Here is a 19552-nt window from a genome sequence, read left to right on the forward strand (position 1 = left end):
GTTAGCCAAACTCAATATGCTAAAGCCAAAGCATGTCTCAGAAATTTTGTGAACACCGGATATTCTAGTGTGCACAGCCTCTGAGCACCGGAACACCCGGTGTGTGGAACTTCCTCTGAGCCCTGCAAAATCTGCTATCTGCAAGAAATGATCCGGTGAGTTACTCCGGTGCTCACAACTTACCACACCGGATCATCCGGTGCATGTAAAAGCCTCCAGACCAATTTTTCAACATTTTTGTTAAATGGTCTGGTGAAGCCTCTGATGTTCACTCCTGCACTCGTCGGGTCATCTGGTGCGTTGTTCTATTTTTCCATCAAAAATCTATTCTCTAAAGAGAATGGTCCAGCGCTCTCTGAGCACATCACCGGACCATCCAGGGAGTTGATCTCCATTTTCCTCCCTGCGCCGAAATGTTTTGGTGCTCACACTTGCCACACACCGGACTATCCGGTGATGTCAAAAATCCTCACACTAGACTATCTGATAAGTGTAAACTTCCTGCACCTGAGATAGAAACTCCAACTCCAACTTTGGTTAGTCACAAACATAATCACGCACAAACACATTCATGCCAACTAAGATCAACTCAAATTCAACATTATCAATGACTAATTACAAACAAACCAATGCACGTATCCACTTGATTTCTCAATAAGAATGTACCAAAAACAATCCACTTTTGTGACCCATAAGCCACTACATGCATTTGTGGTTGTTGTTTTTTCATTCATCAATTAACCAGCAAAGCTTATGCCACATTTCAAAAGAAAAAAAGAAGCTAAGTTTGAGCCAAAAAAATATAGAAAAATTATTTTAGGAACTTTCAAAGTCATTTTTGCAATCTAAAAGATTCATAGAAAAATTTCCTATAGAACTCCAATTCTATATTATTGCCACGAAAACACTTTGTTCCAAGCAAGTGTTTGCAGCGGGAAGGACAAATTTTTCTTGAAAATGCCTCATGTGGAAGTCAAACTCAATTTTGTTTACTATACGTGAAAAAGACATATCATGTTTGAATTGCACTATTTAGTAAGTATTTGTCTTGTTCATACCTTAAAAATGTGGTTTGGTTTGACGCTCCCGTCTAGTTTTCGTGAGTTCTTGACACTTAGCCAAGTTTCCAAGGATGTGTGTCCCATTTTGGAGAATGAATGGGAGGGTATGTAAAATAGGAGTATTGGAGGAACACACTAAGTTTGTAGTCTGTGGGCCCAGAGGGTCAACGGAAGCGCGGGCTAATTAGTAAGCTAATGCATCATAAGCATTTCATCGAGCACCTTGTGTTCATAAACAAGAACAAAGCCCTAAGCTTCAAATATATTGACTAAAAGATGTCCAATGGATCAACAAGCAAACACTTGTGGCAATTAACTCACTACACCTTCAATCCCCATGATCCAAACATCAATATATCAAAGAACACTATCATACCTCATATGCCAACTAGACATACACCAAGAACTTGAGAGATGGCACCAATAGCAAGCTAGATGATGAGCAATCAAAATATATAGCAAGAGAAGTACTAAATCAAAAGTAGACATGAAATTTACATGGAAATCCCTTGCAGGGAAAAATCATGGGCGACGGCGAGCAAGCAATCCATTATGAAGATGAAGTACAAGAGGTGAGATCCAACAAGAGATGGGAAGCTCCAAATCAAATATCACTCTTAAGTGGTTTGATTTGATGGATCTAACACTCTCCTTACTTCTCCCTAACCATAGCTTTCTCTCACACAAGAACTCTCTTTGCAAATGAGTTCATACACACATAGGATAATACCCCTTCGAGTTTTGTTCTGGAGTTCACAGGTTCCAGCGGTCTGACCACCATATTCCCGGTCAGACTGCCGGAGGCATTTTGGCTCTTGCTCCGACGGTCTGACCGTTCATAGACTCTAGTCTGACCACTGGCAGCCAGAACGACCAAGTAAGAAAAAAAAAGGAGTTGGACAATATCACAATTCTCCACCTCAACGACAATTGAACCATAGAGCCAATACATCAAGCTTCTTGATGCCAAATGTTCAAACTTCAAATGCTTCATCTTCAAGTGACCAATTAACATGTAACAACCTCACCACCTCCATAGATCCACATGGAGCTAACTTGGGCAAGCACGAACACCAACCAAATCCAAGCAATGCTCAAACTTGGCCTTTAGGACCACCTTGGTTAACATATCAGTCGGGTTGTCTTTTGTGCCAATTTTCTCAACATACAAAGCTTTCTTTTTCACATGAAGCTGAATAAAGAAATTACGCACATCTATATGCTTGTTTCTCTCATGAAAATTTTCATCTTTTGCAAGGTGAATCGCACTTTGATTATCACAGAAGACAACATGACCAACTTGCTCAATGCCCAAATCACCAAGAAAACCATGCAACCAAATAGCCTCCTTCACTGCCTCAGCCAAAGACATAAACTCAGTTTCTGTGGTGGATAATGCAACCATATGCTACAAAGTTGCCCTCTAGCTAACACAAGAACCACAAAGCTGAAACACATCACCAGTGAGGGAGCACCTCTCATCAAGATCACTTGCAAAATCAGAATCAGAATAACCAACAACTTGTCCCGGATTTGCTACCATTCTTTTATTTTAGATAGAAGAAACCTTTGGTCAAATATCAAACCATATTTGCTTGTGCCCTAAGATATCAAAGGGTCCACTGTATTGCCTTCCAATGTTCTTTGCCTAGCTTTGACATGAAATGGCTCACAACACTAACTACATGTGTAATATCAGGACATTTGCAAACCATAGCGTACATCAAACTAAGAACTACACAGACATAGGGAACTTTAGACATGTACCTTTCGTCCTCTACATCTACTGGCCTAGGTGAAGTAGACAATCTAAAATGAGCGGCCAATGGAATAGAAACGGGCTTCACCAGTGACATGTGAAAATGATATGGAACCTTCTTTGACTCTGTAAAAGCCAAAGTATGCCATGAGACCTATCATGACGAATATCCATACTCAACAACCTCCTAGCTACACCCAAATTCTTCATCTCAAACTCACCCTTGAGCATGGCCTTTGTTTCATTAATAGCAGAATGACTCTTTCCTGTAATAAGGATGTCATCAACATAAAGCAAAATATACACCCTTGAGCCATCTGAAAGTACCTGCTGAAACACACAAGCATCATATGAACTTCTTTCAAATCCATGGCTACTAACATAAGAATCGAAATGATGGTATCATTGCCTTGGAGACTGTTTCAAACCATACAATGACTTCTTTAGCAAAAAAATATGGTGTTTTATGCCTTCAACCATGAAACCATCTGGTTGTGCCATAAAGATCTCATCGTCAAGCTCACCATAAAGAAACGTTGTCTTCACATCCATTTACTCTAATTCCAAATCAAATAGAGCAACCAAAGCTAACAAAGACTGAATCAAAGTATGCTTCACAACTAGAGAGAATACATCATGATAATCAATTCCTTCCTTCTGACTGAAGCCCTTCGCCACCAATCTAGCCTTGTACCTTGGAGCACCAACTCCTGGAGAAGCATCTTTAAGCTTAAATACTCATTTACAACCAACAATCTTACGCCTTTTGGGCGGCAACACCAAGTCCCAAGTGTAATTCTTATGCAATGATTTCATTTCCTCTGTCATAGCCTAGACCCAACTACCTATCTGAGGACTGCGAATTGCCTCTTTGAAAGTGCTAGGCTCATCATGCTCAATATCCTCAGCAACTGTCAGAGCGAAAGTAGTTGTACCTTTACCTCTCGCAACTGGTGTGACCCACTCTCTAGAGTGGTGTGATGCTCTCCTTAATCGTTGAAGACGATATGCTATAGGAGAGTTTAAAGCCTTTTAAGATCAACCTAAAATTGTATCCTCTAACTGACTATCAGTTGCATATGACTCATGATCTGCCTCATCAGTGTAATCCTGAACATCCTCTGTAGATTCTGATAATAATGGCTACTCCTATTGCTGACTGTCAACTGTAGTAGACTCGGTCACTGGAGTCTCCACCTCAAATGTTACCTTCTATGCTATGTGCTTGGCCTCTGAACCACCACCTGTAGGAGCTCCACCTGAAGTGGAAGCCTCTCCCAAATGTCGACAAGCTAGAGTAACAATCACCATCTCATTGAAGGTCACATCTCTGCTGATGATCAACTTAGGGGGTCTAGAATCTTTACACTACAAACGATGCCCCTTAACTCCATCACCATAACCAAGGAACACACACTTCAATGCTCAAGGTTCTAACTTGTTCTGGTGAATGTGAGCATATGCTGGACAACCAAATACCCTCAAGTGATCATACTGATGTGGCTTACCAGATCACACCTCCTCTGATGTCTTACACTCAATGGTTGTCAAAGGCGAACAGTTTACTAAATAGCATGTTTTGGTAACTGTCTCTACCCAAAGACTCTGTGGTAACCCGGCATGAGAGAGCATGCAACGGGTCCTCTCCAACTGTGTCCTATTCATACATTTTGTAACTCCATTCTGTTGTGGAGTACTAATTGCGGTGTAATGTCGAATAATGTCGGTGTCTCGATAATACTTCTCAAACTCTCTCGAGCGGAACTCGGTGCCATTGTGTGATCTCAAATATTTGATCTTCTAATTGTCTGTGTTTCTACCATAGCCTTCCACTGATGAAAACGAACAAATGTCTCATCCTTGGACTTTAGGGTGTAGACCCAAACCTTCCTGCTGAAATCATCAACAAAAGTTAGTAAATATTTTCCACCTTCAATAGAAGTAGCCGGTGCCTCACCACACAAATCAGTATGCACATAGTCAAGAATGGCCCTAGTCGTGTGAATAGACTTGTTGAACCTCAAACGAGTTTGCATCCCAAAGATACAATGCTCACAGAACTACAAACTACCTATCTTTTGACTTCCCAATAGACCACAACGACTCAACTTTGCTATACCATGCTCTGACATGTGCTACAATCTCATATGCCATAATGTACTCATAGTATCATCATCCATCTAGTAGCAAGAAGTAATTGTAGCTGACACAGTAAGTAAACTACCCTGTAAGAAATACAAATCATCTGTACCTGGAGTAGTAAGAGCCTTCATCACACACAAGGAGCCCCTGAACACATTGATCTGATATCTATAAGTCACAAACTTGTAGCTTTTCCGATTAAGTGCCTTGAAAGAGATCAAATTCTTTTTCAACCCAACCACATGACAACATATGTGAATGTGTGAACAATACCATCAAACATCTTGAATCTGATTGTGTCAATACCAACAACTCTGCACTTTGTGTCATTGCCCATAGAAACTGAACTACCATCCAAATGCTCATAAGTGGCAAACCACTCTATGCGGACACATATTGTAAGAGCAAGCAGAATCAAGAACCCAACTAGTGCTGAAATTCATATCACAATCAGCTGATGCAGTAGATGCACAATGCCCAAGTAATGAAGCATCTGTACTGACAACAACTCACCAGACTCATCTGAATCGCCATGTGCAGCTGCCACAGTAGCTGAAGAATTTTCACCCTTGCTGCCATCATTTTGTGTCCTTTTTCTACAATTTAGGACAATCCCACTTGATATGGCCCAAATCCTTGCAATAGTTGCAACATATACCTTTTTTGTTCGAACTTGACTTTGAACGGCTCTTTGATTTCCTTCTAACACTGCTAGAAGAATCACTACCACTATAACCACGGTCTATGGACCTCCAACGTGATACAACAAGACCCTCACCTTCACTATGACCCTCCATGCGAGTCTTTCTGAGCAAATCCTTTGACAGAAGAATAGAAATAGCATCATCCATGGAGATAGAATCTGTACCATAAAGAATCTGGTCTCTAATGCTATCATATGAATATGGGAGTGAACACAAGAACAAAATAGACAAATGTTCCTTGTCCATATAGCTATTCGTATTTTGATAATTAAGCACCGTCTTGTTGAACTCATCAATATAATTGCTTGATAGGAGTGCCTTCTTGCATACGCATCCTAAACAAGCGCATCATGAGGTAGAAATGACTTGAGAGTGACTTGTCCAAATAGAGAGCTTCCAATTTCTTCTAAAGAGCTGTAGCAGACTTCTCCTCATAAACTTGCCTCAACACATTATCTTCAAGAGCCAAATAGAGCACTGCCAATGCTTTCTTGTCTATCTTCTTCATCTCATCTCTTGAAATGGTTGCCAAGTCTGGATCACCTTATTCTATAGCACTGTCTAAACCTTTTTCAGCTAACACAGATTGTATTTTTACTTGTCATAACCGAAAGTCACCATTGTCATCAAACCTGCTTACTTCCAAATTTGATATTTTGAAACAAGACAACAACTAAACAAGTGCCTTTGATATAACACGGCTCTGATACCACTTGTGGGTCCAGAGGGGCACAAAAGCGTGGGCTAATTAGCAAGCATTTCATCGAACACCTTGTGTTCATAAACAAGAACAAAGCTCTAAGTTTCAAATCTCTTGACTACAACCTGTCCAATAGATCAACAAGCAAACACTTGCGGCAATTAACTTACTACACCTTCAATCCGCATGATCCAAACATCAACATATCAAAGAATATTATCATGCGTCATATGCCAACTAGCCATACAATAAGAACTTGAGAGATGGCACCAATAGCAAGCTAGATGATGAGCAATCAACACATATAGTAAGAAAAGTACTAAATCAAGAGTAGACACGAAGATATACGTGGAAACCCCTTGCTGGGAAAATCCACGGACGACGGTGAGCAAGCAATCCACTATGAAGACGAAGTATAAGAGGTGGGAGCCAGCAAGATAGGGGAGGCTCTAAATCTCCCACAAATCTCACTCTTAAGTAGTTGGATTTGGTGGTCTAACACTCTCATCACTTCTCCCTAACCCTAGCTTTCTCTCACATAAGAACTCTCTCTTTGCAATGAGCTCATACACACACAAGAGAATACCCCTTCGAGTTTTGTTCTGGAGTTCGCAGGTTCCAGCAGTCTGACCGCCATATTCCCAGTCAGACTATCAGAGGCATTTCAGCTCTGCGCTCCGGAAGTCTAATCGCCCATAGACTCTGGTCTGAGAATTGGTAGCCAAAATGACTGAGTAAGAAAAAAAAAAGGGAGCCGGACAATATCACATAGTCGCATGTAAATACATGTGAATTACAATCCTTGACTCATAAAGTCATAACACTGCATTAGCATTTACTCCATTTTAAAATATTTGCCAAGTTTATTCAGTTTACTGGATTCATCATGTTAATATAGTTGTCCATGGAGAAAACCAGAAGTGTTGCTGTCATTGTCTTCCCAGTTAGGAGATACATCAATACCTGTAGGATATGCTAGTAACCCGAAACAAAACGAAATTTGAATTGTGCATTCCAGAAAAACCTGCAAGCATCCGATCATCGCTTACAGTAGCATATGCAAGAATGCAATGTATACCAAATTTCTATGGTTTTCTTATGGTATAGCCACACAATCATGTTTACATACTCATATGTTTCTAATTTCTATGGGATCCGTGCATCAAGCCAGTTTTTCCCATGTTCTTGTGTTTTTCAATTATTGTTCTCCAATTAGGGCATAGAATGTTGCGCGATTCAAACATCGGCATTGAGCCACCACAGCCTTCAGTTCTGGGTCAATCCAACATCTAAAAAAAAAATCTAACTTACACATTAATTTGCCACAATGCAATTTTTTTTTCGGCGAAACAAGTGAGTTTTGCAGAACCCAAATATAAACTGACCCCAAAAATAGTGGCCCCAGTTCAGTAGCTGGGTCTTGCTCATGCATGGATCTGATCTTCAAGTATAGTACATGATAAAAATAGTTTTCCTTTGCCTTTAAATAGGGTTATGCAATGGTAAACCGCTCTCTTTAATCCCCTTGTCCAATTTATTACTACTGATTTCAACACCCCATAGAGTAATTTAACTTAGGTTGAAATAAGGATAATAGACTTTGTAGTAGTTTAACTCCATATATTGCTTGATTTCAACATATACAGGTAAATCTTATGCATGTTCTTCCTGCTTTTTTTCTTTAATTTTATTTTGGTGTAACGTGTTCGTTGCAATTTTGCACCGGTTCTTGGTGATGATTTTTGTGCGATGGGGATCAGGTAATATCGATCGACGACACCGGCCAAGACCGTCGCCGCCGCTCGCGCGCTCGGCATGGGGGATCATCTGCAGCTGCACAGGCCGGCGGCGATCGAGAAGATCGCGGTGCCGGAGTCGAAAACGAAGAAGGCCCTCCACGTCCACGCCGGCGCCGCGCTGGGGAAGCACGGCTCAGCTTCCTCGCACGAGGCGCCGGCCGTGTGCACGCCGCGGACGGCCCCGAGGTATCACCAGCTGCCGGGGAGCCCCCGGGCGTGCCTCTGCTCGCCGACGACGCACGCCGGGTCGTTCCGGTGTAGGCTGCACCGCGGCATCGCCGGCGGGCTAGGCGGCTCTGTCAGCGTCGGCCTCCACGAGATGGGAAAGCAGCCCGGCATGTGACGTGACACGATCGTACGTACATACGTGCATGCATAAGATATCCGTAGGGCAGGGTTGCGCCTAACTTTGTCAGGTTTAAGATTAATCACGTCATAAATTTTAGATATCTATGATCAACCGTTACAGTTATAGTAAATTATATTTTATTAGTCGCTTAACTCATACATTATGTGACTAAAAATTTAATCGTCATATTTTTATAGCAAACAACACTTAACTAAGATTAATTATGGTAAAGTTAGATATGAATCAAACATACCATTAGCCTCTCTCTTTTTAATTTCTTCTGATTCTTCGTTGTCTGCACGGGAAAGGGGAAGAGATTTTTGCTTGCGTGTTCCTCCTCGCCGCACGACCGCAGCGCACGTGCCGATTTCGTCAGCTTGTATGTACATGCCATGGCATGTTTCAAGATTTTGAGCTGCATGGTCCTAGCTGGGGAGTTCAGAGCGAGTAATGGGAATTTTTTTTGTCAAAACAGCACAGCTAAGAGCGAAACCACACGATGGCCGTTTTATTAAAGCATCGTATGTATGTGACAAAAACTGGTTGGCTAGATAAAAGAACTATTTATGTGTTAGTTGCAGCATCAGCAGAGATGGAAATAGTAGAAGTTCTTCAAGAGCTTGTTTCAAAAAAAAAAGAAGAAAGATTCCTAAAGAGAATAAAACTTATCCCAATGAAATAAATAGAAGTGAACGGCGCCTTAGATCAACTCGGCCACCTCAACTCTTCCAGCAGAAACTTGCCAACCGGTAATTCGCATTTCGCTTAATCAATCAAAATATGCAAATGGCACTATGCTTTAATAAAACGGCAGTCACATGGAACACCAACTGACCGCTGCCAAGACCTAGTTTTTGAGAGAGACCAAGAGTTACTGGGACCAAAGCCACTTGCTTGCAGATGCCACTCCACTTACAAGACCATACCCACTCGACTGTTAGTAAAAGGTATCAATTTCTAGGTGTATTTACGGCGCATATTCCATGGAAAGGACTGGTTTATGGGTCCAAATAACAATCACAGGCTGCACAAGAACATACATACAAAGCCAACACTGGTGGTGCCTACTGCCACACGACTTCTTACATATTGTACTCCAACAATCGGGTCAGCCTGGTAAAGAATGAATTAGCTGAGATACTATCCGGCACAGCCTTAGTATCGCCGCGCGACCCGGTTGAAGGTTCCTTATAGAAACCATAGCCTCGATTATGTTTGGCTGTGCTAGCGTTGTCTGCACTTCACAAACCTTGATCAGCAACTCAGATGGCGCAGATGGATAGACCGAGCTGTTCCAAATAAAACAAGGTTTAACGATAAGCAGATAGTAGAGCAATGTAAAAAGCAGCTTTGATGGTACAGAACTAACCGGTTCAAGTCTGTCATGTCAATGGTGAAAGCAATCCTCTTGCCGCTTTTGAAACTCATGAAGCACAGACGGAGGCCAAGTTGACCTAATTCGTAAAACAGTGCAAATATTGTAGTGGTTACTCAGTTACCTAGTTAGGATATAGAGCGTTCTGGTGATAGAACTTGACATGCAAGTTATGCCATATTCATGCTTCTTAGAAAATAACATCAGTGAACTTACAATAAGAGCCAGGTTGGGTGTTGGAGCTCTCCAAGTAAACCCACAATTGAAAGCATATAACTATCTTTTACTAATATCAGTGATATGCCTTTATCAGTTTCATCACTAAAACATGCAAAATACTACTATAATTTGAAATCATTGTCTAAATCAAATGAAGTTCTCAAATGTACTTTCATCTATAAAAACATGGAGAAATCTCCATTATCTACACTAGCAGACAGTAGTTTTGCTTGAAAACCAATGCACACCATACCTCCCCTCAAGTAACATATCAAAGGGGCAATTTGCTAGGTACCGAAAAATCGTAAAAGTTAGAAAATATTATTGGTGTGAGGATGACATGTGGGTCCTGATGGGCACTTTTGCGATGGTATCCACCTAATTTTGCCTATCAAATAACAGCTTATGCAATGAAGAACTGAAAATAGTAGAAAAAAGTGCTGACACCCATTGTAGCAGTTTTTATGGATACCAACCTAAGATTCTGAGGGATATAATATGTTAAGAAATATTTATTGATAATTATTGTTTTATGACAAACGCACACCAGTACTTCAAGATACAAGAGGAAAGGGATAGAGAGCAGACATGTCTGGGACTCCAAAACAAAAGCAGCGGAGGTCAGATTCGGTAACTCAATTTTAGCAACCTTGATTTCTTCTAGAACATCAATAAGATTACCCAGAAGCAAACTTGTTTCCTGCACAATAAATGATGTGTGTTAGTAAACAGAACTCTGCTATAGGACTAACACATGACAGCTATTTCAAAACTAAAATGTTTAGTGTCACTATGCTCAAATAGATACAACTGATTACACATGACAACCATACGAGGAATTATCTCTATTATATAACAAATATGTGGTAAAAGGGTTATGTCCACTTCATACAAGAAAGGTGCTCCTCGTGGCATTTCATATGAATAAGTTAAATTTACATAAAACAAAAGCGAACAATCCAAAAGCACCTCAGAACTTCCAAATTCAAAGATAAACTCACCATTGTCTTCTTCTGCAAGGACCGTAAATCACTAACTCTGTGGTTCTTCTCAGCTTTAAAAACAAAATTGAATGCCACAGATGCATCCAAGTGTGGAAATGTCTGAACAAGAGTAAAATGTCATGAGATTTATTCCATACAGAAGAAAGAGAACACTTTGTTCATCTCACCTGTCCTATTTTGGTTCCATTCAGTGAATTATTCACAAATATGCTAGACATATCGCTGATGTTTAAGATGATCCTGCCAAAGGGATAGTAGGAAACCAAATAAGGTACAGTGACTAATGAGGAAAAGATATACTTATTTGTCACCTTGTTATCATGATTTACAGAAGTTACGACAATTGCAGCAGGCTTTACTGGCCAGGACCAGGGTTTGACTTAGAAACCAGGATAATGCAGAACTGGAGCACTTTTTTCTTTTTCAGAGACAGGAGAATTGGGAGTTACTTGACTACTAGAAAGTTTTGAAATATTATAAACAGGCCTTTGCATTATTCTTGCACATGTCAAGTCCATGCAGGTTCACGAAAACCAGATGAAACAACCCAGAGTTTACAGCTAGCAACCTGCAATTGAGCCAATTAAAGACAGCAGTTGAGAACATGCGAATAGCATGGTGGTAAGACCTCCAAGTATGCCAACCAGAGCTCAAATCCTGGTTCTCGCAAAAAAATGCCCCTCACAATGTGTTCCCCATGGTCGTGGCACGGTCGCTTAGCGATTGCATGCGGGTTATATCCGGCTTTCGTGGCCTTTTCTCGATCTTAATGCAATGCATTTGGGATGTCTCTCCCTTTAGGTCGAGTTTTTTTTTTTTTTAAGACAGCAGTTTGTTTGAACCAAGAACCAATGATGTAGCAATTTCCCATTCTAAAGTAGATTGCAGAATCATTGTTGCTATAATATGCAAAATAATAGGTAATTCCTAGAATGATTACCTTTGGAACAGCAAATTGTGATAGTTGAGGATGACATCACGCTTGTTGTCCCTTTTAACTATGTCATTCAGCTCCCAAAGCTGAATAAAGAAAAGAAATGTAAGTCAGAGAGAGATAGAGAGAGAAGTATGTACAGTAGATTTAACATTAAGTCATAAACCAATACCCCTGCTTGCTGGTGGATGATGCGACACTGATTTCTCATCTCCAACAGCTCTTCAGCAGACCTCATTACACTATCACTGCTAATGTCACCTTTAATATTGCAAACACATTCAAGGGAACTCCTTAAGTTCTCCACCTTCTGTTGAATAATGTTGAGTTCAAGCCTCTTTTTAGTCACAATAGCTAGCGCTTCCTGGGTAAACACAAGTATAAAATCACCACAAAATAGAATATTGCATGCGAGTGAATACGTATCTGAATTAATTTACAAACCATTCCCTACTTTATTTTGTCAAATGCAAGTTTAGATGATGGTAGAAGCAACAGAATTTACCCAAAATAAAGGATAAAGAAAGATGAGAACAATGGGAAAAGGCGGTCGTAAGAATATAAGCAACACAGCTGCAGAAGCAGTAGTAACAACAAGAAGCACGACTACTCAAAGCCTGGAAGTAATAGATCCAAACCATGGCAGCAATTGAAAAGGAATCTACATTATTGGGGATCAGATCCATCACCTAGTTGTCTGCAGCGTGCAGTATATAGGTGACTACATATATAGGCTAGCCTACTGAAACTAACAAGAAAATTTGGAATGTGACACATCACTACAAAGAAAGAATGTGACACATCACTACAAAGAAAGGCAGAAAGCCTTCCATTACATAATTACCTGTCTATCACTGGCATTGATCGAAGTTGCTGCATGAAGAGAAGCATCCTTCATTTGTGCAGCACCTGAAATCTTCGATTTCAGAAAGCAGCACTCTTGAATTCCGACTTGACATAGCTGAGCCTTATTCTGCACCAGAATGGAAGAAAGGAGTAATCTAGCATCTGGCTGCACCTAGAAGCCTTAAAGGCTTTTAAAAAAGAGGAAGAAATACCTACTGTGAGTTTAGCCAGCTTCATATTATTTATTTGCAGCTTTGCTTTTTCATACAAAAGCTTGTCATGGAGAGATCTTGCCTCCACTAATCTGAAGCATAAAATAGATGTCATCTCATAGAATCACAGACAGCAACGAATGATATGCAAAAGTCAAACAATAGTACCTATTTTGCTGATCACTACAGCAATCTCGAATCCTCTGGGTACAGAAAACAAACATGTAACCTAGATAAGCAGAAGAAACTTTCCTAACGGGAATAGGCAACATGATGTTGGTTAAATTAGCAGCTAAAAGATGACAGCATACCACAGCAGAAGAAAGCCTTTTAAATTTTCTAGCCATCTGAATCTCATCCAGCTTATCGCCTAGCATATCAAGCTTCAAAAAATAAACAGAAAGTAACATCAAGTACAACAACTAAATTTTGTAAACATGTCTATAGAACACCTTGAGTGCTAGATCATCAGACTGAATTGAATATATGTGATATGTCATATGCAGAAATTAATAAATTTTCTGAACAGAGCAATTCGCAGAACAAGTCTAAGAGAACTGTAGACTCTGAACATCAGTCAGCAACTGTACTCATAGCTCCTGATAGGCAAGCCATATCAGACTAGTCTCCACATGTGCGCCAGACTGCCAGTGAGTGTTTGAATGTTTACTACATGATCAGAAATGTGCAGCCTCCGAATTTGAGGATAGATGTGTTTGGAAGTAAATCACATAATGTTGCAAGGGATGGTGGTCATCTGATTAACCACCGTGTATTATTTACAAGATAATGCTACAGCATGTGTTACAGTAAAGACTCCCAAGAATTCAAAACATAATGATATCAAAGTTATGATTCACATCATTTACAATATGCCCTTTACATCCTCAAGCCATAAAAAAAATCCCACCTCCCCCCCCCCCCCCCCCCACCCAAAAAAAAGTGAAGTTGGCACCATAAATCATCCAAGACAAAAAAAAAAGCCAAAAACAAATTACTCTTTAGCTAACTACGTGTATGTCTAATTATCGCAATACATGATTTTGGGAGCATATTTCACAAAGCTAAATAACTTTTGTCCATATTATCACAAAACTGCACTTTTTAGCTAACACGGTTAGCTTGGGCATCAACTGACATCTTGGGCCCAGACGTAAGACGCCATTAGTATGTGAGCTCCACCTGTCTTAATTGTGGGTCTGGGATGTTAGTTGGCGTCCAAACTAATGTTGATAGATACAAAGTGTAGTTCGTGATAGTATGGGTAAAGTTTGTGCAGTTTTGGATATGGGTTAAAAATTATTTGTACGATAATTCAGACCACATAAGTATATTTCTCTGAAATTTACTCTTTTTCAGTTCATCTACCAATGAAAAATTGAAAATAAGTTTGCAATTCAGTTTACAAGATACAACAGTAGCTGTGAGAAATATTGCATGTCCATGTAACGCAAACCCTTCAATATGGCAAATGTTGAAGCATAATTTTCAAACTAGGCTTATCTCAGTAGTAAGTATTGTAACTCTAAGAGTTTCCGAGGACTTGTAAATGATTTTTTTTTTTTTAAACATGTTTACTACAGTGACAGGGCAAAGGTATACAACAACAAAGCCTTTTCGTTCCAAACAAGTAGAGGTAGGTTAGGCAAGGTAAAACCTATACCTGTTGTAAACTAAGCTTATTTATAGATGCTGAGAAAACTTGCTCCGTGGCATTTGAGATGATACACACAACCTGTCGAAAAGAAAACAGTCCTGATTTTGATACATTAAGATTCAGAGTTCAAATATAGTTTGAACTGGTAACTTTTACCTTGTTCCAGTCAACATTTACTGACTTCCCATTATCATGAGCATCACTCTGTTTTTCTTCAACCATACAAGAAGACTGAGATACACAAGTAAGCTGTTTTCCTGAGTTTCTAGGGCTTCTGGCTGCCTTAGCTGTTTCCTCAGGCTGCTCTTGCACAGCATGACCATTTTCTTCAACACTTCTCTTTCTTCCACCACCATCTAAATCCAGAAGAGAATTGCATTCACGACTAGGTTGGCTATCCAAAGTAAGGACATCACGTGATGTATTCTGAATCTTAGTGGCCTCATTTAGCCTCTGTCCAGGAGGAGCGCCTAGAATAAAAGACTCACCGGTTCTCTTCAGCTGATTGTGATCTTCAGCGTTGCTGAATATGTCATTTGCTTGAAGACCAAGTTCATTCCTCTTGACCAATGGTAACCAGGAAGCTGCAGGTGATTCTTGAAGCTTCCTGATCTTCAGTACATTCTCCAGAGCAGAAATTCTCTTGCCATGTTCAACAAACTCGCTACCCAAAGAACAAGCCTCCTGGCTTGCCAATTTACTACTGGATATAGGAGTAGAACAGAAGAGTTTCTGTCTTTTTGCGCGTAGGGAGGATATAGAGCCTTGTGGAACTTGCAGCGGCTGACCTACAGTTCTCGGAGTATGTACAACAATTTCTGTATCCATCACCTCATTTTGTTGGTGCAGCTGCTCAGCATCCTTCAGAGAAAAGGCAGGAGCAGCAGTGGGCAATTGGGAAGCTTCTGTAATATGATTTGTTCCAGGTATTTGATCCTTTGACAATGGTTGATCCAGGAGATGGGGTTCCAAGTCAACATTACTGATGGAGGAGGCACTTCTGCTGCCATTTGATCCAGACAGATGATCTTTTGACGATGATTGATGCAAGAGATGGGGTTGCAAGTCAACATTACTCGTAAAGGATTTATATGGAGAGAACTTTGCAGGAGGTTCTACAGTATTATTGACACCAGGGTCTACAACCTTGTGGTCATGCTTGCAGTTCTCCTGCAAAATAGCTCAATTACGAGAAACAGATAAGCAACGGATGTCCAATAAATGAAATAACCAGATGATAATAAAACTATGAGAAACAAGGCACAGAGTAAGGAAAACCTACTCAAAGACATAAGCTGTCCTGGCATTCGACAATGCAACTGTGAGATGGTCCTTGACTACGGCTATGAAGAATGTTACTCCCTTAGATTGCAAATATAAGTCGCCCTAGAATCCTTACCACATGCCAGTCGAACATTTCATTTTTTGGAACATCAATATATTGAGAATTGTCTAGATTTTCCAGTTACTTCTAAGTTCTAACTAATGGATAGCTAAATGGCATGTAGAAAGTTTCAGACCAAAATTATATCAAAATTGGCAATATTATACATGTGCTGCTTTGCTTAAAAGAACAGGTAGAAAAGGATCAAAGAACAAACCTGAGATTTCTCATAATCATCAATTATCATCTCATTATCTTCTTGAATTGGATCAGTGCTGGTTGGGACTGGATTTCTCACATAAATGTGCTCTTCGATAGTATTAACAGCGCCCAGCTCATCAGAAGATATACCATTGCCAATGCATGAATTCTCTTCCATGTGTTCTTTCTCAGATGTAGCCAAATTTAAAACACAATCAGGAGTTACATCAGCAAAACCAGTCTTAGGAGACTTTGTTTGCTGGACCTGTTTTATCTTCTGCATTACACTGTTCAACGTAGGTGACAGCTTACTATAATCATAACTTCTGGGGTTACCAGTCAGCAAACTCATGTCAGTTAATGCATCCCGGCCACTACTCGATTTTCTTCCAGGCTCAGATACATTCAGTTCCTCTAGGAGTCCCTTAGATGTTGTATTAGGTGTCCTTAGACTTCCAGCTGAGTTGGTTGTACAGTCATCTGGGGGAGCAATATTGCGAAAATGCAAAGAGAATGTCTTGGAATCTAAAGTTATATCATGGTTGTCATCCTCTGATATTCCAGAATCTGATGGTCTTCCTGATTGAATAAAGCTTGATGATACAGGTCCAAAGAAGTTCTCATCTGTCCTGAGAATGGGCATAGTGAGAAAATAGAATGCTTTTCCACGAAGTAATATGGCATTGTGGTTAACATATAACTAAGAAAAAACGGAAGGATCACACTAGAGGCGTGGGCAATGTTATAACTTCTAGAGTGAATTACACTTTGCCCCACATAAAGGTGCCATTATTTCAGAAAAAAACCCATATAAAATATGTTGTGCCAATCACGTTAAAAAAGTATGTTGTGCCACTTAACCCCATAGTAAGCTGCAAAATTGTTTCACTTTGCACACCCTTAGCTCTAAACCCCCCTCAAGCTATCTTCCCACCTGATCGGACCATGATCATGCTTACAAAAACACAAAATCCAAGTCTGATCAGCCATCTGGCATCATATATACAAAACACAACAAAAATAAGACATATCAATCTTGCATGATAATGCAAATATTTGAAGTTTTCACAAGTTTTGTCAAGAATGGTGACACCAATACCCCAGTTGCCCCTAAACCGCACCCACAGGACCCTAAGTACGGCAAGGAAAATTTCAAATCATGCCATAATCTACCACCAAGAAAATTAAAACCAGTGGAAGAGGGCTTTGAGGGGGATTAGAGTTAAAGTTGGGATTAAGTGGCACAGCATGCTTTATATGGGGTTTGTGAACCATGGCATCTTTATGGGGCAAATTGTAATTCACTGTAACTAATCTTGGTAAAAGAAAAAAAAGAGCGAAACCACCACCAACTTCAAATCCATCAACAATGCATGGTTTAAAGATCTTACTGAGCAAACACTCCCACGAATATCTGCTTGCTTAATGTATTGTTCAAACAAAATGTACATTAAAGACCTCTATTTGCATCTGTATTCAGCAGTCAGAACAGTGAATTTGCGTACTACATAAAATCAATAAACATGCGACATGGCACATCTGACCGGACTGAAGCGCTGCTGGGGCTGTGCCCCCTTCCCAAAACAAAAACAAAAAATGAAGATCCGGGTATACGCCTTCTCTGCTGCCTGCAGGCTCACTATCGACTCTTGGCAGGTTGGCCCATCTCAAGACCTGCGTATGATTAGCACTACAACAGCCAGGCAACCAGCAGCACAAATCCATCCTTCCTGCCAGCCCTTTTCTTGTTCTTCCCTAACAGCAATGTCTCCACCATTTTTAGGTCAAGAGCACACTCAAGGAAGCATCAAAGCATGGTAGATCATTAGCTCACAGCTTCTACTCCTCTCCATAGCCAACCCAATCGGATCCCCCAACATTCTCTCAGTTTCCTTCCCCCATTTTCCTGCTGCAGCGTGACGCAATGACATCAAGTGCTCAAGCTGTAGGTCCAAAATTTGCAGTATCAAGTGGCTGAGCTTCAAGTAGCGCCATGCCACCATGTAAGTCAAGCAATTGAGAAATAGATTTAGTTTCTTACAACGGAAGAATCAAGACTCGTGGGGTACTATCTTTCAGTTTGGACTTTGGGGTTATGCAGACCTCTGATTAGTGTTAGTCTCTACAGTGAACTGGTGGTATACTTGTATTTTGGTAGAATTCCTTTGGTCTTAGAGATCATATCTAAAATTTGATAGGATAATACTTTTGTGACCCGATTATGTATATAATCATTCTCTAATGCTTCCATGATTATAAATTGTGCCGATACTTCTTTGTAATATAGCATTTTATTTGTGCAAATGTGTACAGTCCTGGGTCAATTGCCCCACTCTTCATTTGAAGTCACGCTCCACCACTGACATCTGACATCAACATTTGGATCGATCAATTAATGAGAAATAAGGAACCTCCGAGAAGCTAAGCTAACATAATTGATTCACAAATGCAACAACCTGAGCATCAGAAGTAGCATTCGAACAAACAACCTAATCCTACTGTGATGAAATCAAACGGTCTAATTCACAGAGAATTCGTGTTCTAAACAAAGGAAGGAGGGCTTCACCGTCATTGGAAGCGATGGATCCGGCGCCGCTGCCGGGGGACGACGAGTCGACCTCCCTCGGGAAGAAAACCGGGGGCCGCGGGAACTCCTCGTCCTCCGTATCGTCCCCGTCCTCCCGCTCCGCCGAGGACCTCCCGGGGGAAGGGGACGCGGAGCGCTCCTCGGGGGGCGTCTCGAAGTCCTCGTCGCGGTCGAACACGCGAATCGCGGTGGTATCCGCGAAGCTCACGCGGCGGGAGCGCCTTCGCGCGACCGTCTCCTCCTCCGTCGCCGGCGACGGGAGGCGGCCGCCGTCGACGTCCATAGAGGTGTGGCCTAGGACAAATGTGAACGCGAGCTAGGGTTTTGCGTTTGAAATCCTGGGGAAGGCGCAGATGGTGGCCAGCCGATGCGGTTTTTTGGAGGGAATTTTTTTTCAGTCTCTTATCTCCAGGTGGAGTGACTCGATTAGTAAGTTGGGCTGGAGAAGTGAGAGCCCATTTGTTAATTTGGATGGGCCGAAACTAAAGGATTTTTACTTTATCCTGAACTTGGCGGTATCCGTCGTGTTTCTGAGATTGTAGATTTAAATAAATAGTTTAAATCTTTATTTCTAATTTAAAATAAAAACAAAATGATTTACTCAAATATCTTCAATGTA

General features: G+C 40.8%; 1 protein-coding gene across 3 annotated transcripts; it reads right to left on the reverse strand.

Moving 5' to 3' along the window:
* Positions 1-9346: 9346 nt before the first annotated feature.
* On the reverse strand, positions 9347-19289 carry LOC133883639 (uncharacterized). Of its 3 annotated transcripts, XM_062323013.1 has the most exons (16): positions 18913-19289; positions 16363-16970; positions 15250-15931; positions 14918-15117; positions 14768-14839; positions 13416-13487; positions 13273-13307; positions 13109-13196; positions 12891-13019; positions 12219-12410; positions 12053-12132; positions 11280-11352; positions 11110-11211; positions 10697-10808; positions 9884-9968; positions 9347-9803 (listed from the first exon to the last, which is right to left on the reverse strand). In XM_062323013.1, exons 1-16 carry the CDS (start codon positions 19214-19216, stop codon positions 9623-9625), a joined length of 3015 nt encoding a protein of 1004 aa, XP_062178997.1. In that variant the 5' UTR covers positions 19217-19289; the 3' UTR covers positions 9347-9622. The 3 variants fall into 3 exon arrangements, 2 of the variants coding, with proteins under 2 accessions (XP_062178997.1, XP_062178996.1); XM_062323012.1 differs by having other exon boundaries at positions 14918-15931; XR_009902927.1 differs by having other exon boundaries at positions 9660-9803; positions 10758-10808; positions 14918-15931.
* Between the last annotated feature and the right edge of the window lie 263 nt (positions 19290-19552).

The sequence above is a fragment of the Phragmites australis genome, chromosome 10 (genome assembly GCF_958298935.1).
Source record: "Phragmites australis chromosome 10, lpPhrAust1.1, whole genome shotgun sequence".
Classification (NCBI taxonomy): Eukaryota; Viridiplantae; Streptophyta; class Magnoliopsida; order Poales; family Poaceae; genus Phragmites; species Phragmites australis.

What these genes read in the sequence shown, in the direction of transcription:
- LOC133883639 (XM_062323012.1), bottom strand. Translation starts at nt 19,216, where the DNA reads ATGGACGTCGACGGCGGCCGCCTCCCGTCGCCGGCGACGGAGGAGGAG. An exon ending in ATGATTATGAGAAATCTCAG is followed by an intron (nt 15,932 to 16,362) that starts GTTTGTTCTTTG and finishes GCTATTTTGCAG; the next exon opens with GAGAACTGCAAGCATGACCA. An exon ending in CCTTGCAGAAGAAGACAATG is followed by an intron (nt 10,809 to 11,109) that starts GTGAGTTTATCT and finishes TTTATTGTGCAG; the next exon opens with GAAACAAGTTTGCTTCTGGG.